Source organism: Schistocerca nitens, chromosome 3 (genome assembly GCF_023898315.1).
Source record: "Schistocerca nitens isolate TAMUIC-IGC-003100 chromosome 3, iqSchNite1.1, whole genome shotgun sequence".
NCBI classification, from domain to species: domain Eukaryota; kingdom Metazoa; phylum Arthropoda; class Insecta; order Orthoptera; family Acrididae; genus Schistocerca; species Schistocerca nitens.
Genome location: NC_064616.1, coordinates 754068645 through 754088807, shown reverse-complemented (window position 1 = coordinate 754088807; position 20163 = coordinate 754068645). Strand labels below are relative to the sequence as shown.

At 45.3% G+C, this 20163-nt stretch overlaps 1 protein-coding gene across 2 annotated transcripts in view; it reads left to right on the top strand.

The window, feature by feature from the left end:
• LOC126249749 (uncharacterized) overlaps nt 1–20163 on the top strand; it is a 535036-nt gene that overhangs the window by 383435 nt on the left and 131438 nt on the right. For both annotated transcript variants that reach the window (XM_049951429.1, XM_049951430.1), the window contains one exon: nt 18423–18558. In XM_049951429.1, coding sequence (XP_049807386.1) covers nt 18423–18558 — 136 coding nt within the window. The remainder of the gene's footprint in view (nt 1–18422; nt 18559–20163) is intronic.

The following is a 20163-nucleotide window of genomic DNA, read 5'->3' as shown; positions in this document are numbered from 1 at the left end:
GTATGGAGCGATTTAAGGTTGAACCAACACATAAAATTAATAGCAGGTAAGTCAGATGTCAAACTGAGATTCATTAGAGGGATCCTCAGGAAGTCTGTTCCATCCTCAAAGGAAGTAGCTTACTAAACCATCTTCGACTATCGCTTTAATATTGCTCTTCAGTCTTGGATCTGTACCGGATAGAACTGATAGAAGAAACAGAGTAGAAAAACAGAGTGTTTCGGTACAGGTTATTTAGAAAGTGCGAAAGCGTAACGCAGATGCTCAGCCAACTCCAGCTGCAGACGCTGCAAGAGAGGCGTTCTGCATCACGGTGTGGTTTACTGTCAAAGATTGGAGAGTGTATGGTCCTCATATACTGCGGAGAAAGTATGAATGTAAAATTAGAGGTATTCGAGTTTACACGAAGGCTTAACAGCAATCGTTCTTCCCGTGAACCATTAACAACAGGAACAGGAAAAGGAGGAAGTGAGAGTGGTACACAAAGTACCCTCCGCTGCACACCACAGGGTGGCTTGTGGAGTACAGATGTGGATGTAGAAGTGCAATACGTGCTTACATACAGGGCATTTGAGATAGGTGTAAGTAAATGAATATTTAGATAGATGGAAGAAAGAAATGTTACTCCTTCTGCGAACATTTTATTTACTTATTTTCCAGAGACTTACACAAATGATTTATAATTTTTTAAACACAACATTATTTTTTCTGTCATGTCACTAACGTGTTTAAACCAACCGTGTACAAATCAATTCAAATCAAATTCCTCTCAGTTTTAGCTAGAAAGATACAAACGTTCAAAGTTTTACTGGTGGATGCAACATGCTGTACGTAATTGGCTGAGTTCAGATGGATGCTCTAGTAGCGGAATGTTCATTTAAGCGAAGTGTTCAAATGAGTGCCGATTTTCCTGAACGCTCAACTCCACGTGTCTTCTCAACCGCCTGCGGGCGAGATGTGAAGCTGGTGATGTCACGGAGCGATATAATTCCTGGATGTTCTGTTTAAAGTCATCTTCGGTTAGGCTGTAGATGCACCTTTACAAAGCAGATCGGAATCCACTCACAACCGACGTTCCATCTGTCACGGATACTGACGTAGAATAAACATAACATGGCATACACATCTGGCGAGTATGTTGACATGTTGCTGATGCTCGGCGAATCCCGACACGATGCAAATAAAGTAGCCATGGATTTCACCATGTGATATCTTGGTTATGAGCCCCACCAGCCATTAGACTCACATTCGGGAGGACGACGGTTCAATCCCGCGTCCGGCCATCCTGACTTAGGTTTTCCGTGATTTCTCTAAATCGCTCCAGGCAAATGCCGGGATGGTTCCTTTGAAACGGCACGGCAGACTTCCTTCCCCGTCCTTCCGAAATCCGATGTGACCGATGACCTCACTGTCTGGTCTCCTCCCCCAAACAACCCAACCCCCACCAGCCATTACATTTTCGTGCCCTGAAAAATGACTTGAGGAAACAAGTAGTTTGAGGGAAGCAGAGGTAATAGACGAAGATCAATTCATCGCTGAAGCTTGTCGTTCCGTGGCACCAGCAACTTTACATATCGTCCGCCGGTCGTTTACGAGGCCACTGACTTAGGCATTCTCGAAAATGGGTACTCGTTTGAACACTTCACTTGAAAGAACATTCCCTCGTCCAACATATATCTATACAAAGCCAATGATTATGTAAAGCGTGCGGCATCCACATCTAAAATTTTGAACGTTTGTAGCTCACTAAGTAAAATCGATACAAATTTAATTGCAATTGCGTTACACACAGTTGGTTTAAATACACCAGCAACATTTCAAAGAAAATGTTCTATTTAAAAAATTAGAACTCATTTCTACAGCTCTGGAAAATAACTAAGCAAACTACTCGTATATTCATAACTCCGCAGAAAGAGTAACTTTTCTGAATTTCGCCTATCTACATAAGTATTCTCTCATTTATTATTTTGTAAGCTACAGAGTAAAACAGCTTATCTGAAACGTTCTAAATGAAAATGGTTAACATTTTAGCGCAACCGTGTAGAGCAGACAGGAGTAACGCCATCTACAATAGTGTGCGAAACTTAAGAACGAAAGTAACTTTCGCATGATGTATCACCGCCAAGTAATACAGCTCGATGATATTTGGACCGTAAATATACTGTGTTCAGTTTTTCAAGGCCTATCCACTGTGCCAACTTATAACTAAATCTGAGGGGGGGTGCGATGGGGAGGTCCCTTGTAAGGAGACTGCCTGCACTACGCTTGTCCGTCCTCTTTTAAAATACTGCTGCGCGGTGTGGGATCCTTACCAGATAGGACTGACGGAGTACATCGAAAAATTTCAAAGAAAGGCAGCACTTTTCGTATTATCGCGAAATATGGGAGAGAGTGTCACAGAAATGCTACAGGATTTGGGCTGGAAATCATTAAAACAAAGGCATTTTTCGTTGCGACGGAACCTTCTCACGAAATTCCAATCACCAGCTTTCTACTCCGAATGCGAAAATATTTTGTTGACACCGACCTACATAGGGAGGAACGATCACCACGATAAAACAAGGAAAAAGAGAGCTCGTACGGAAAGTATAGGTGTACATTCTTTCCGCGCGTGATACGAGATTGGAATAATAGAGAATTGTGAAGGTGGTTCGATGAACCCTCTGCCAGGCACTTGAATGTGATTTGCAGAATATCCATGTAAATGACCATAACACCTAAACCACCAAAACGATCATGTTCGACTATGTTCCAGGATGCGTCACGTGTTCTCACATCTCGACATTTAGGGATACGTCCAACATGGTCGAATACGATCGTTTTGGTGGTCCAGCTGTTAAGACGTAGGGAGGCATAATGTTACATGCGTGTACAGATCTCCAAACATTTGAACGCTTCGGTCGACGTTATTGTGAGTACTGTACTCCTTCCCCATGTACGTTTCTTCGAGGGTATATTCGGCTTTGACTTCATTTTTACAGATGACAATGAGTGACCACATCGAACTGCACAGATGGAGCTCTTGGAACGAGAGGATATTCAGCGATTGGACTGCCCGTTTCCCCGACTTAAATCCAATCGAGTACGCTTGGAATACATGAGAAACCGTTTTGCAGCACGTTCTCATGGACCAACGACCATCCAACAGTTGTCAATCGGGCAGGTGGAGGAATGGAACGCCCTACCTCACCTGCCTTTTGTAATGTCCAAGGGACTATCATCAATCGCAGCGGCTACAGTGCAGTTATTGTCTTTGAACAGAGATGTCGTTTCCGTTCGTCTCATTTAGTATTCTTTTCAGTAACATACTGTACTATACGGTAGCAGATGTTTCTATGTATGGTTCAAGTTTCATTGAACTACACTACTGGCCATTAAAATTGCTACACCACGAAGATGACGTGCTACAGACGCGAAATTCAACCGACAGGAAGAAGATGCTGTGATATGCAAATGATTAGTTTTTCAGAGAATTCGCTCAACGTTGGCGCCGGTGGCTACATCTACAACGTGCTGACATGAGGAAAGTTTCCAACCGATTTCTCATACACAAACAGCAGCTGACCGGCGTTGCCTGGTGAAACGTTGTTGTGATGCTTCGTGTAAGGAGGAGAAATGAGTACCATCACGTTTCCGACTCTGATAAAGGTCGGATTGTAGCCTATCGCGATTGCGGTTTATCGTATCGCGACATTGCTGCTCGTGTTGGTCGAGATCCAATGACTGTTAGCAGAATATGGATCGGTGGGTTCAGGAGGGTTATACGGAACGCCGTGCTGGATCCCAACAGCCTCGTATCACTAGCAGTCGAGATGACAGGCATCTTATCCGCATGGCTGTAACGGATCGTGCAACCAGTCTCGATCCCTGAGTCAACAGATGGGGACATTTGCAAGACAACAACCATCTGCACGAACAGTTCGACGACGTTTGCAGCAGCACGGACTATCAGCTCGGAGACCATGGCTGCGGTTACCCTTGACGCTGCATCACAGGCAGGAGCGCCTGCGATGGTGTACTCAACGACGAACCTGGTTGCACGAATGGCACAACGTCATTTTTTCGGATGAATCCAGGTTCTGTTTACAGCATCATGATGGTCGCATCCGTGTTTTGCGACATCGCGGTGAACGCTCATTGGGAGTGTGTGTTCGTCATCGCCATACTGGAGTATCATCCGGAGTGATGGTATGGGGTGCCATTGGTTACACGTCTCGGTCACCTCGTGTTCGCATTGACGGCACTTTGAACAGTGGACGCTACATTTCAGATTTGTTACGACCCGTGGCTCTACCCTTCATTCGGTCGCTACGAAACCCAACATTTCAGCAGGACAATGCACGACCGCATGTTGCAGGTCCTGTACGGGCATTTCTGGATACAGAACATGTTCGACTGCTGCCCTGTCCAGCACATTCTCAAGATCTCTCACCAATTGAAAACGTCTGGTGAATAGTGGTCGAGCAACTGGCTCGTCACAATACGCCAGTCACTACTCTTGATGAACTGTGGTATCGTGTTGAAGCTGCATGGGCAGCTGTACCTCCAAGCTCTGTTTGACTCAATGCCCAGGCGTATAAAGGCCGTTATTACGGCCAGAGGTGGTTGTTCTGGGTACTGATTTCTCAAGATCTATGCACCCCAATTGCGTGAAAATATAATCACATGTCAGTTCTAGTATAATATATTTGTCCAATGAATACCCGTTTATCATCTGCATTTCTTCTTGGTGTAGCAATTTTAATGGCCGGTAGTGTATGTTACTTGGCATTGAAACATCATGCGTAAGGTTTGTGAACTAGTGTACAGTCAGGAAATGAAGAAGACTACGCAGCAGGTTTCGGAATCAGAAATCGCATCTGAATATAGTTTGTTTGAGAGATGACCGTGTTACGCCTTGTGTAAGAAAGACATCTGTCTGCCAGTAATTGCGGAAACTCAACGTCGGCCTATTGAGACTGATGCTTATTGTTCAGTTATATCGCGGCTCGCATTGTTCGGGATCCGACGACTTCCATGCGAATGTGGTCTCTTTGGGCCCTGGGCCCATTACGGACATATACAGCGCCATAAAGAATCTCAGTGGCCTCGCGCCTCTAGCGCCCGAAAGGACACATATACTTTTCATTTTGCCGTGCAGGACCGTACAACCACGTGACGAATTCTGAATCAAGAAATTAGTTTGTTTGCAGCAAGACAAGTATCCACACTAACAGTGGACCAAGTCTGGAGCACCGCAGACGCGCAGCACAGTGACCATTGGCGCGGCTTCCATTGATGCAGCAGCAGAGAGGGGCGCGCCGACTGTTGTGTACACAACAGCACTAGAAACATGAATGGCTGTACGTTGTCTGTACAGGCGAGTCCTGTTTCTGCGTCCGACATCACGATTATGTATCCGTATGTGGAGTCTCCGAGGAGTACTAACGTTGCCATACTGCGTTCGTCATCGTCATGCGAACGCAGCACTTGGCGTGATGGATACCCAGCAAGATGACGTCTGGTCCGCATAGCCGTTACATTTCTTTCGTGATAAGGCAAATTACTGTCCCTATCTCCGAGGTCTCCGTGCTGACATCTTTCAACAAAATAACGCAAGACCGTATTTTTGTCCGTACTGTCCTGACCTACCTCGATACATAGGATGTTCGATTGTTGCTCCGACCACCACGTTTCCAGATCTCACCCATTGGAAACATCTGATCATGGGTTGACGAGGGGCTGGCATACTATTGCTCACCAGCCATTATGATTGGTGAAATGTGGTGTAGTGCTGAATCAGCATGGAATGATGTACCTGTGTCTGTCATCCAAGCACAGTTTTGCTTTATGCCCAGCCAGATTATGGTTACCGTTGTTGTTACAGATGGAAGCTCCGTAAAAAATTTATCATTTATTCTTCCTGCTTCACTACATACTCGCAATAAGTAAAATTCTGATATTTACTATCCTTGCTGGAGGTGCGATTTCACCTGCAGTGTACATCTACATTTGTACACGTACTGCGCAAGCCACCATGCAATGTTTGGCACAGACTACGTTCTGTACCACTATTATTCTTCCCGTCCGCCTCTCTAGCTCAGTGATCAGCGCGGCTGACAGCCATGCGGGAGACCCAAAGACATAAAATAGTGGTTTTTCGGTCACAAGGTGACAGCTTAACACACTTAGTCGAAATGAAGAGTGCCTTGTGCAATGACTGGCCGATGACACTAAACATAAGTGAATGTAATGTGATGCGCATAACTTCGCGAAAAGATCCTGTATAGTTTCACTACGTGATTCGCAATCAATCGCTGTAATATCTTACAACCTCCAAGAAACTTCGTGTTTCTGCCCGGAGAATTCAGGGAAGAATGACAACCTAAATCTAGCCTTAGGGAAAGCAGATGCCAACGAGACTCAAGTAAATTAGAAGAATGTTTCGCACATAGGCTGGGTTACATAACACTCGAGTATATTTCTTTGCTCTAGAACCATCACCTATTTTAATTAACGGTAGACCTGTAAAACTTCAGAAGATAAGCTATACGATTCATCAGAGGTTCGTTTGGTCAGAGTTAACACATCACAGAAATGGTCGACAAATTGACCGACGTCATTAGAAAGTTATGTATTGCCGAGTGCTTTAGTCGGAAAATTTTAAGCGCCTACGTTCCAAAATTCATGAATAAACATGGTAATTCCTTCAATACATACAATAGTGAGCGAAAACCTTACAATCATTCTCGATCGCGAGATTGAATGCCTGATATTGAGGATGCGAACACATAAGGAAAGTACCGGGTGATCAAAAAGTCAGCATAAATTTGAAAACTGAATAAATCACGGAATAATGTAGATAGAGATGTACAAATTGACACACATGCTTGGAATGACATGGGGTTTTATTAGAACCGAAAAAATACAACAGTTCAAAAAATGTCCGACAGATGGCGCTTCATCTGATCAGTATAGCAATAATTAGCATAACAAAGTAAGACAAAGCAAAGATGATGTTCTTTACAGGAAATGCTCAATATATCCACCATAGTTCCTCAACAATAGCTGTAGTCGAGGAATAATGTTGTGAACAGCACTGTAAAGCATGTCCGGAGTTACGGAGAGGCATTGGCATCGGATATTGTCTTTCAGCATCCCTAGAGATGTCGGTCGATCACGATACACTTGCGACTTCAGGTAACCCCAAAGCCAATAATCGCCCGGACTGAGGTCTGGGGATCTGGGAGGCCAAGCATGACGAAAGTGGCGGCTGAGCACACGATCGTCACCAAACGACGTGCGCAAGAGATCTTTCACGCGTCTAGCAATATGGGGTGGAGCGCCATCCTGCATAAACATCGTACGTTCCAGCAGGTGTTTATCAGCCAGGCTGGGGATGATGCGATTCTGTAACATATCGGCGTACCTCTCACCCGTCACGGTAGCAGGTTTGCTGTCCAGCGCCATCTGTCGGACGTTTTGTGAACTTTTTTTTGTTCTAATAAAACCCCACGTCATTCCAAGCATGTGCGTCAATTTTTACCTCTCTGTCTACATTATTCCGTGGTTTATTAAGTTTTCAATTTTATACTGACTTTTTAATCACCCGGTATATAGTGTAAGCAGAGCAGGAATGACTGAAGAATCATCTGAGTTACGATACCGGCCACAAGTGGCGAAATCCTGCGACATAAGCGACTTGGGCAAAGGGCACATCGCTAGGTCTGGCGCCTGAGAACGAGCCCACGAAACGGCGAAGCTGGTCGATCGTTCGCGGACTACTGTAGTGGCCGTGTACGGAAAGTGGTGACGGTGAAAATACGAGTAGGTGACGACGTGTTGGACGTTCGCGTCACATTACAGACGTGGATATCAGAGGCTTGCCCGCTCTGTAAGGCAGGGTAGGTGGCGATCTGCGACAGATCTGACGACATTGTACAATGTTGCTAGAAGACAAGTGTTTCGGAACACACGTTCAGCGTACATTGCTCAACATAAGGCTCCGCAGCAGACGAGCAAGCATGTTCCATTTTGACTCAGTAGCGTCATCAATTATGTGGTGTCACCGCCAGACACCACACTTGCTAGGTGGTAGCTTTAAATCGGCCGCGGTCCATTAGTACATGTCGGACCCGCGTGTCGCCACTGTCAGTGATCGCAGACCGAGCGCCACCACACGGCAGGTCTCGAGAGACTTACTAGACTCGCCCCAATTGTACGGACGACTTAGCTAGCGATGCACACTGACGAAGCCTCGCTCATTTGCAGAGCAGATAGTTAGAATAGCCTTCAGCTAAGTCAATGGCTACGACCTAGCAAGGTGCCATAGCAATTGATAGTTATCGTATGAAGCATGTCTCATCAAGAACGATGTATACAAATGATGGATTAAAGTTAAGTATTCCAGAAGCTACGTACTTTTCTTTATAGCATTCATTACGTATCCTGTTTCAAACCTCACGCCAGCCTGCGTGAGCTTATAGCGTGCATTACGGCCTCCTCAACCAAGTAGTGTGCGTAGTGTTGGCTAACTGCTAACACTACAAATTACGTTCGCAATATGCACGCAATCTTCGAAATTGGACCGTGGATGAATGAAAACATGTCGCCTGGTTGGATGAATGACGTTTCTTGTTACACATCGGATATAGTAGTGCAGGCCGTTAGGGGTAGTAACACGTATATTTATTTGGGCTTCCATGGGACCTAATTATCGAAGCCAGCATGACAGCTGCGGATTATGTGAACAGTATTTTGAACCACCGACATCCATTCATGCTTCATGTCTTCCCTGACAGCCATAGCATCTTCCAGCAAAATAACTGCCGTGTCACAAGACCCTAATCATTTTACAATGGTTTGAGGAGCATGATTGTGAAATCACGTTGATGTTTTTGTCATGATATTTACCTAATCTGAACCAGATGGAATACATTTGACACACTATCGGGTGCCAGTCCTGCGACCACAAACCACCGGCCTGTAATTTATGGAACTGCTTGACCTGTGCCAGACACCTCCGATACACTACCAAGTATTTGTTAATCTATACCATGCAGAATCGCTGTTGTATTGCGTTTCAGAGATTGACCAACATGCTATTAAATAGGTGGTCATAATGTTTTGGCTCTTCAGTGGTCCCAGCTTAATAGTCACAACGCTGAAATTGGATAAATTCGGACTAACACAGCAGGGTACCTACAATCATTTTCCCTTGTAGCATCCGCGAATGGAACAATAAAAGGGCAAGAATAATCCAGCCAAAATCAAAGACGGGCCAGTCGGCCCCGTCCAACAGCTGTGTCATCCTCGACCAATTGTGTCATGCAGATGCACCCCAGTCTCTCGACCGTTGTCGCGTTATTTCACTTGGTAACGCTACTTCCTCTTTCACGAAGCTTCTCTGTTTGCATCACGAGACTAATCGGACCATATTCTAGTTCTCCCACCAAGGCAAAATCCATGTAATGCGCTGCGAATACATAGAAAGAAAGATCCTTTATCATTTAGCTATTATATAGTAGGTCAGCAACTGGAAGCAGTTAATTCCATAAATTATCTGGGAGTAGGCATTAGGAGTGATTTAAGATGGAATGACCATATAAAATTAATCGTCGGTAAAGCAGAAGCCAGACTGAGATTCATTGGAAGAATCCTAAGGAAATGCAATCACTGCTTGAATACTGCTCACCGGTGTGGGATCCGTACCAGATAGGGTTGATAGAAGAGATAGAGAAGATCCAACGGAGAGCAGCGCGCTTCGTTACAGGATCATTTAAAAAAAAATGCCAATGGAAGACTCTGCAAGAGAGACGCTCAGTAGCTCGGTACGGGCTTTTGTTGAAGTTTCGAGACCATACCTTCACCGAGATGTCAAGCAGTATATTGCTCCCTCCTACGTATATCTCGCGAAGAGACCATGAGGATAAAATCAGAGAGATTAGAGCCCATACATACGCATACCGACACGTTTTTCCACGAACAATACGAGACTGGAATAGAAGGGAGGACAGATAGAGGTACTCAAGGTACCCTCCGCCACACACCGTCAGGTACCTTGCGGAGTATGGATGTATATGTAGATGTAGATGTAGATGTAGATGTAGATGTTCAAAGGACCTTTTTTCCTCCATTTCCAGTCGGGAATCCGTCCTGCAGTTTGTCTGTTTTATTAATGTTACGTCATATCGCTACATATAGTGCAACGACGTACCATATCTGAGTATTGGTGATTTTATCAGGGTGAAAATTAATAAAACCGACAAACTACAGTGACGAATTCTTGATTGGAAATGGAAGAAAAAAAGTCCGTGTCCAGAAATGGACGGTGTGCGTGCAACGACAACAAATCGTCCCGGAACACAGTACCAAGCTGCATCGCATCCCCGTCTCAACAGATGTTCAAAGCGGCCTAATGGGATGCTGTATCATGCAGGATACACATAATTGTACTTTTGGTCCATGTCGGCGGGCCACTTGCCTGGAGTTGTACTAGGGTTCGTCTCAACATCCTGTAGAACCTAGTTCTCGAAATCTGGTGTACGCACAATCTGCCGCTTCCCTGCACGTTCGTCCGTCTGGAAGGGCCGATGATCTCACAAACACCCAAAAAAGGCTTGCAATATTGTGTGACGTGGTTGATGTCTGTGAGGATACTTGGTTTGGTATAGCCGTGCTGCCTCTCGACCGTTTCCATCTCCTTGGCAGTACACAAACACCATGTCAGCTTATTCCCGATATGAATACTGGATCATTCTGCTGCTTTCAGTACGCTGCGTCAATCACACAGCCTGTATTCAACAAGAAACACACGGCACGTGATCTGAGCGCCAAATGTCGTGGTAAGGGTGCATTTCCGGACACATGTTCATAGGACTTTATTTCCAGTCAGGAATCCGTCTCTGCAGTTTGTCGGTTTTATTAATGCGCACCCTATGTATGCTGTAGTACCGTGGGGGTAGGGCGCAACGGTGGGTAGTGTATCGAGTTCAGGAGGTCCACAGTTGACCATCAAAGGATGCAGATCATGGCAACTCGGAGATTAGGTGCCTGTCTGATGCCCTTGTTATTAAAACAATATTAAAGTTGCAAACATTTGTGGTCCACAGAATACAACAGTTGAGATACCTACATTCAGACAGCTAAAGCTGTTGGGGACAGCGGTGCCGTTCCTCCGTGGAATACACCCGTCAGCGCGCAGCACAAAGCTGGGCGGCCGTTGACTCAGCTGCAACAGCGACACAGAACCAGCGATCTCGCCTGCGTTAGCGTTCAGCTGCTCCAACGCCGAATGAGTCTACGCACAGCTTCCGTGAGATGATGCTCACGACTCCCGTGACCCCATCGTAGACTGCACACAGGAAAGGCGCCTACCACCTCTGCTCGGAGTACGTGAAGTCCTGGAGTGGAGTGCTGTCGCCTCCCGACTGGTGAGAAGTCTGCCACACGGATGAAGGCGGGCAGCAGCAGTGGCTCACACCCACGACGACAGATGACGATCTAGAAATAATTTAAAAGCCAAGATCGCTTAATACTGTTTGTTGGATAACCTGTTTCAACACACTAAAGGTGCCATCATCGGATTTGAATCGAGCAGCGGTCATGTACCAAATAGTTTTATCTTGTGACTTCGGTTTTACATATCTTATGGAAAAGAATGCAGTTGTGTTTCATTTTTTGTGACAATGATTTGGTACCAGCTGGTCTACCTTATGTATCGTTATATCCAAATGGGTTATAAATGTTAATCTACATTCAGATCCGATGATGGCACCTTTAGTGTGTTGAAACCGGTTATCCAGTAAACAGTATTTAAGCGATCTTGGCTTTTGAATTATTTCCACAATAGAGTGATCACCCCACTACGCACTATGTGTTCACTGCAAAAAAGATGACGATCTGCTCCCTGTCCCTGCTAGTTAAGCCTCTTGGATGGTGACGGCCACAGCTGTCAGTCTTGGCTCGGTAGTTGGTACTTCATCTTAACAGCGTCTAGGTTTCTTTAGACTGAACTCGCTGCTCCACAGAAGATCTAAAGCGACTACACGAGCAGCTGGATGACTGAGATAGGCCTCCTCTCCAGGCTGGATTTCTAAACACTGATTAGCCACCAGAACGGAAGTAGGATTTATACAACACGGGCTTGTGTGCTCTGCTACTGCGAGGCGGTAATAATACCATCCTCCCAGCCTTTCTTGTTCGGTCACCGTCTGAAATGTACACTGCTGGCCACCGTAAATGCAACACCCTGAAGGAAGCATCCGAATCAAGTGAAATTTACACCATGAGTTTGCAGCGATGAGATATGCAACTGATTAGAATTTCAGCGCAGACGCACATGACGCGCGCCTGTGGCGCCACCTCATAGCGCCATTTAAGGCTTGGCGATTTCGACGAGTGTACGTTCGGCACGTGTGTTTACCTTGTGGTTGTTTCACAAGACGATCAGTTATGCCTCGTAGACAACAGCGAACATCTTTTGATCAAGTATCCGAGTTCGACAGAGGAAGGATAGTGGCTTACCGAGATTGTGGATTATCATACAGAGAAATCGCTAGTCGTGTTGGACGAAACCAAACAACTGTAATGCGGATATGTGACCGTTGGATGCAGGAGGGTACGACGGACCGACGTGGTCGATCGCATTCACCTCGGTGCACCACTGCACGTGCTGATAGGCAAATTGTGCGCATGGCAGTGACGGATCGCTCAGTGACATCCCGAACCATAGCACAGCACATTGCGTCTGTAACGCATCATCCAGCGTCTGCGCGTACCATTCGACGCCGTTTACAGCAGAGTGGTCTGTCCGCAACACGTCCATTGCTTCGTCTACCATTGACGCAGAACCACAGACGTCTCCGTCGCCAATGGTGTGATGACAGACGGATGTGGACGGCAGAATGGAATGACGTTGTCTTTACTGACGATGCACGCTTCTGTGTGCAGCACCACGATGGTCGGATTCGAGTGTGGAGACACCGTGGAGAGAGGATGCTGGACAGCTGCATTATACACCGCCACACTGGTCTTGCACCGGGTATTATGGTATGGGGCGGTATTGGATATTACTCTCGCACGCCTCTAGTACGCATTGCCGGTACTTTAAATAGCCGGCGCTACATATCCGAGGTGCTGGAGCCAGTTGTCCTTCCTTACCTTCAGGGCTCGGCCACAGCCATATTTCAACAGCATAATGCGCGACCACACGTGGCACGCATTGTCCAAAGGTTGTTCGTCAATAACCAGATTGAATTGCTTCCCTGGCCGGCTCGCTCTCCGGATCTTTCGCCGATAGAAAACATGTGGTCCATGGTTGCTCAACGAGTGACCCAGATTACATCCCCAGCTGCCACACCAGATGATCTTTGGCAACGTGTGGAAGCTGCTTGGGCTGCTGTACCCCAGGAACACATCCAACGTCTCTTTGACTCAATGCCGAGACGTGTGGCAGCGGTGATCTCCAACAATGGCGCCTACTCTGGCTACTGATTCTGGCAGGAACCACATGTCACAGACGTCTGTAAACGTAATCATTTGATACTTGGTCAACATGTTATCAACAAAATAAATTTTGTTGTGCTACCTCTTGTCTTTCTTGGTGTTGCATTTACGGTGGCCAGCAGTGTATCTCAACTCCACCTTTCAGGAGCGGTATTGGGCGTGTTCTGCAGAGTCTGTACGCTAAATATTTGTTATTGCTTCCAACTCAGACTCCCTTGAGACACCATTCAGGGTTTCGCAACAGCTTCCGTGTTCGCTGCTGCACCATCAACGGTCCTTTCTCTCTGGAATTCTGCCTGGCTATTGACCCGTTTTGCCCTGCTTCTCGCGTCGCCAAGAAAGGTCTTTGAAATTTTCCTGACAGCACCAAGTTAACTATTCTGCTATACTACAATACACTCATGTACATCTATACAAATTTCTCTTCTCTACTTCCTCTCGTACACGACGACAGACTCAAATGAGGAGTTAAATGGGCAGCCTGCTTGTGAGTTTCAAGGGAATATATAGAACTCATTTCTGATGTTTAACATGCAGTACTCTCCGTAAACTTGTGACGCTCTTCGACGAATTTCCGTTCCCCGCACTCCTTCCACTGTAAGGAAACGCACTACAGCCATTTCTAAATTTTCAGGACTACTGAGTACAGTGGATGGTCGACGTGTGTAGTGCTCGCTCTGTGGTCACGTGGATGTGCGCCCATGTGTCTCTTACGGCGAGTTTGGGACTTCAGCGCTCTCATAGACATGACACTTCCTTCCGTAGGCAATGGAATTACAATCTCTTCAGTGATTTTCATTTTAAAACGTCTGGCTCGTTTCTTATTTTCTGCATACATACACTGCAAGTCACCACACGGTGCATGACGGAGGGTGTCTTGTACCACTACAATAATTCCCTTTCATGTTCCACCCTCAAATGCAGTAGGAGAAAACCGACTGTCTATATGTGCTTCTGCGCAAGCCCTATTTTCTCTTATCTTGTCTTCGCGGTCCTTATGCGAAATGTACGTTAGTGCCAGCGGAATCGTTCTGCAGCCACGTGAAAATACCTGTTTTCTAAATTTTGTCAGTAGTGTTTGTCGAAAAGAACGTTGTCTTCCCTCCATCGTTTCCCATTTGAGTTCCTTAATACTAACGAGATGATCGAACCTTCCAGTAACAAATCTGGCAGTCTGGCAGCACACCTCTGAATTGCTTCGATGCCCTCCTCTAATCCGACCTGATGGGGTTATCAAACAAGCGAGCGGCACTCAAGAATGGGTCGCACTAGTATTCTTTGCGCAGTCTGCTTTATAGATGAGCTGCACTTTCTTACAAGGGAACCTCCCCATCGCACCCCCCTCAGATTTAGTTATAAGTTGGCACAGTGGATAGGCCTTCAAAAACTGAACACAGATCAATCGAGAAAACAGGAAGAAGTTGTGTCGAACTATGAAAAAAATTTGTAAAATATACAAAATGAGTAGTCCATGCGAAGATAGGCAACATCAAGGACAATGGAAATCTAGGAGCGCCGTGGTAAGCGAGAGCAGCTACGGAACGAGAAGTCCCAGGTTCAAGTCTTCCATCGAGTGAAAAGTTTAATTTGTTATTTTCAGTTTATGTGACAAACTCTTATGTTTTCATCACCTTTTTGGGAGTGAGTATCACATCCACAAGAAAACCTAAATCGGGCAAGATAGAAGAATCTTTTTACCCATTCGCTAAGTGTACAAGTTAGGTGGGCCGACAACATATTCCTGTCATGTGACGCACATGCCGTCACCAGTGTCGTATAGAATATATCAGACGTGTTTTCCTGTGGAGGAATCGGTTGACATATGACCTTGCGATCAAATGTTTTCGGTTCCCATTGGAGAGGCACGTCCTTTCGTCTACTAATCGCACGGTTATGCGGTGCAGTCGCAAAACACAGACACTAAACTTATTACAGTGAACAGAGACGTCAATGAACGAACGGACAGATCATAACTTTGCAAAATTAAAGAAAGTAAAATTTTCAGTGGAGGGAAGACTTGAACCAAGGACCTCCCGTTCTGCAGCTCTCACTCTAACCACGGGACCACGGCGCTCCTTGACTCCCATTGTCCTTGATGTTGCCTATCTTCACATGGACTACTCAGTTTGTATATTTTATTAATTTTTTTCATGGTTCCACACAACTTCTTCCTGTTTTCTCGATTGATCTGTGTTCAGTTCTTCAAGGCCTATCCACTGTGCCAACTTATAACTAAATCTGAGAGGGGTGCGATGGGGAGGTTCCCTTGTTAGTTCTCCCTTCTTTCGACCTTAAGCACTCGGTCCATTTCACACCGCTTTGCAACGTTACGCTACGAACTTAATCGTCGTAACTGTATCAAGCAACACACCACTAACACTGCATTTGCATTAACTTACATTTTTCTACATTTAGAGCAACCTGCCATTGATCACATCAACTGGAAATTCTAAGTCATCTTGTATTCTACAGTCACTCAACGACGACACTTTCCCGTATCATCAGCAGACAGTCGCAAGTTGCTTCTCAGCCAGTCCGTCAGATTGTTTACATACGTAGAGAACACTGGGTTCTACAACTTCAGAAGTCTTTGAGCCACTCACATATTTGAGAAACTTATTACGTATGCTCGGACTTTCGTTAACAATTTTCAGTGTGGTACGCTTTCCGGAAATCTAGGAATATAGACTCTGCCTGTTGTCCTTCACCCATGGTTCGCAGGATATCGTGTGATAAAAGGGCAAGCTGAGTTTCGCATGAACGATGCTCCCTGAATCAATGCCGATTTATAAAAAGATCTTTTCCTGTCATGCAGACAAGATAGTGTCCAGCCGGTGCTGTGGTCATAATGTGTGGTTGAACACTCGCTAGTCAATGCATTCATCACCGTTGTTGCGCATTGTTGTGTATGAACCCAAATGATACAATAAGACATATCAACTATGCGGAAACCGATCTTATTGCCCGCCTGTTCTCAAATGCTGATTTGCGCCCTTTCACATTAAAAACGTGTCTGTTGCTTTCTTTTACGTTTCCACTCCGTTTGACGACAATTGGCGTTTTATCTTCCATAGTATTTGATAGATTTCTGGTGTTAATACGAGTTGCAGAGCACTACAGGGCTCACATAGGTGAAGTAGGAATTGTGACTATTCAGCCTTGCCTTTCGTATCAAAGTTATATTGGCAGCACGTCGAAAACAAATTTCACACGTCTAGAACCTAGGATGTTGACCGTGGTCCGCCAGTTAATGTTTCCTGCACCGATAATGGTGTAATTGCGTCGAACAGACGTGCAGAACTATAGACCTATATCTCTAACGTCGATCAGTTGTAGAATTTTGGAACACGTATTATATTCGAGTATAATGACTTTTCTCGAGACTAGAAATCTACTCTGTAGGAATCAGCATGGGTTTCGAAAAAGACGATCATGTGAAACCCAGTTCGCGCTATTCGTCCACGAGACTCAGAGGGCCATAGACACGGGTTCCCAGGTAGATGCCGTGTTTCTTGACTTCCGCAAGGCGTTCGATACAGTTCCCCACAGTCGTTTAATGAACAAAGTAAGAGCATGTGTACTATCAGACCAATTGTGTGATTGGATTGAAGAGTTCCTAGGTAACAGAACGCAGTGTGTCATTCTCAATGGAGAGAAGTCTTCCGAAGTAAGAGAGATTTCAGGTGTACCGCAGGGGAGTGTCGTAGGACCGTTGTTATTCACAGTATACATAAATGACCTTGTGGATGACATCGGAAGTTCACTGAGGCTTTTTGCGGATGATGCTGTGGTATATCGAGAGGTTGTAACAATGGAAAATTGTACTGAAATGCAGGAGGATCTGCAGCGAATTGACGCATGGTGCAGGGAGTGGCAATTGAATCTCAATGTAGACAAGTGTAATGTGCTGCGAATACATAGAAAGAAAGATCCCTTATCATGTAGCTACAGTATGGCAGGTCAGCAACTGGAAGCAGTTAATTCAATTAATTATCTGGGAGTACGCATTAGAAGTGATTTAAATGGAATGATCATATAAAGTTGATCGTCGGTAAAGCAGATGCCAGACTGAGATTCACTGGAAGAATCCTAAGGAAATGCAATCCGAAAATAAAGGAAGTAGGTTACAATACGCTTGTTCGCCCACTGCTTGAATACTGCTCAGCAGTGTGGGATCCGTACCAGATAGGGTTGATAGAAGAGATAGAGAAGATCCAACGGAGAGCAGCGCGCTTCGTTACAGGATCATTTAGTAATCGCGAAAGCGTTACGGAGATGGTAGATAAACTCCAGTGGAAGACTCTGCAGGAGAGACGCTCAGTAGCTCGGTACGGGCTTTTGTTGAAGCTTCGAGAACATACCTTCACCGAGGAGTCAATCAGTATATTGCTCCCTCCTACGTATATCTCGCGAAGAGACCATGAGGATAAAATCAGACAGATTAGAGCCCACACAGAGGCATACCGATAATCCTTCTTTCCACGAACAATACGAGACTGGAATAGAAGGGAGAACCGATATAGGTACCCTCCGCCACACACCGTCAGGTGGCTTGCGGAGTATGGATGTAGATGTAGATGTAGACATAGTCATAGTGAATTCGCGCGCCGTACGTTGCCCATATCACGGGGTAAGCGGGAGCTGACCTTTCTTCCTCGACTATACAGAAAAAAATTAACTTTTCACATTTTCTCAAACTTCTTGGACCTGTATCATATTTGAGATGTTCCATTACTTTTTACACTGAAAACTTTTTCTTGCAAATATTCTTAATATAAAATACCTTTTTGGCAGGACATGTTTCTTCTAATGATTCTGTGACGTATTGAGAAGCCAGGAGTTTGTTGCTGAAATGTTATAAACATTCGGTGTCATTGCAGGATTATCCCTTTGATGCAGTACCTAACCATACGTGAGACTTTCGATTGTGTGTGCAGGTTGCTTCGTCCGAGCGCGCGTCGGCTTCCGGCTGGACCGGTCGGTGGTGCTGACTCAGCTGGAGGGTTCGCTGATCGCCTGCGAGCAGGCCTGCCTCGTCGAGCAACGTTTCCCCTGTCTTTCATTCAGCTACAGGTCAGCACCGCTGCATGCTATCGGCTGCTACTAATGACACTTGCTTTGGGTTCTCTGCTTCAGTTCACCGAACAGAGTGATATGGTGCAGTGGTAAGACACTGGAGTTACATTCGAGTGGACGCCAGTTGTAATTGCCGTCCAGCCATCCACATTTAGATTTATCCTTTGAAAAAGACACGGCAAATTTTATCCTCCATCCTTCACCAACCAGATCGTGAGTACTATCTCCAGAGATCCCGTTGCCGACTGAACATTAAACCCTAATTTCCTTCCTTCATTTTCCAGTTACCAAATGGATTGGCACGGTCTTTAAGAAAGTAGATTCGTACTTCAGATGGAGGATACGGAAACCAACATCTGGACATCCTTAACTGTATTTTTCTTCGGTTAACTGAGGCGAATACCTGGATTTATATCCTTTAGTCAGCCCTGTTCCTGGAATGTTCCTGCAACTAATCCACGGATAAAGTCCTTCCGCACGCTTGTCCAAGTGAGCATATGATCTGAGTTGTATTCATTAAATACTCTTAGCGTCCAACAAAAATGTCGCAGGAAGAGAACACCCTATCGCGGAAAGCAGTTACTGTTATGAGGTGCTTGCTTGCACGCAGCTACTATAAAGCCTCATCACAGGTCCAAATATGTTTAGGCAAACTACAGCAGAAATTGTCCGAGCGGTTCTAGGCGCTACAGTCTGGAAGCGCGCTACCGCTACGGTCGCAGGTTCGAATCCTCCCTCGGGCATGGATGTGTGTGATGTCCTTAGGTTAGTTAGGTTTAAGTAGTTCTAAGTTCTAGGGGACTGATGACCTCAGAAGTTAAGTCCCATAGTACTCAGAGCCCATATAGCAGAAATTATGGCAACACAGATTAGCAATAATAATTTATTAAAGTAAATTATACCTCACGTTAATTGAGTGTGAAGAGAGAGCGTGGCAGTGTAGATCAGAGTTCTTTGCAGTGATCAGTGTTTGAACGCTGATCTAATCCTGAATCCAATGACCGATGATTAATATAACTTGTAGGATTTCCAGTTGGGCTCTTCTGGGTGGCGAGTGTATACAGTAACCTCTGGCGTGCCACAGGGGAGTGTTATGGGACCATTGCTTTTCACAATATATATAAATAATCTAGTAGATAGTGTCGGAAGTTCCATGCGGCTTTTCGCGGATGATGCTGTAGTATACAGAGAAGTTGCAGCATTAGAAAATTGTAGCGAAATGCAGGAAGATCTGCAGCGGATAGGCACTTGGTGCAGGGAGTGGCAATTGTCCCTTAACATAGACAAATGTAATGTATTGCGAATACATAGAAAGAAGGATCCTTTATTGTATGATTATATGATAGCGGAACAAACACTGGTAGCAGTTACTTCTGTAAAATATCTGGGAGTATGCGTGCGGAACGATTTGAAGTGGAATGATCATATAAAATTAATTGTTGGTAAGGCGGGTACCAGGTTGAGATTCATTGGGAGAGTGCTTAGAAAATGTAGTCCATCAACAAAGGAGGTGGCTTACAAAACACGCGTTCGACCTATACTTGAGTATTGCTCATCAGTGTGGGATCCGTACCAGATCGGGTTGACGGAGGAGGTAGAGAA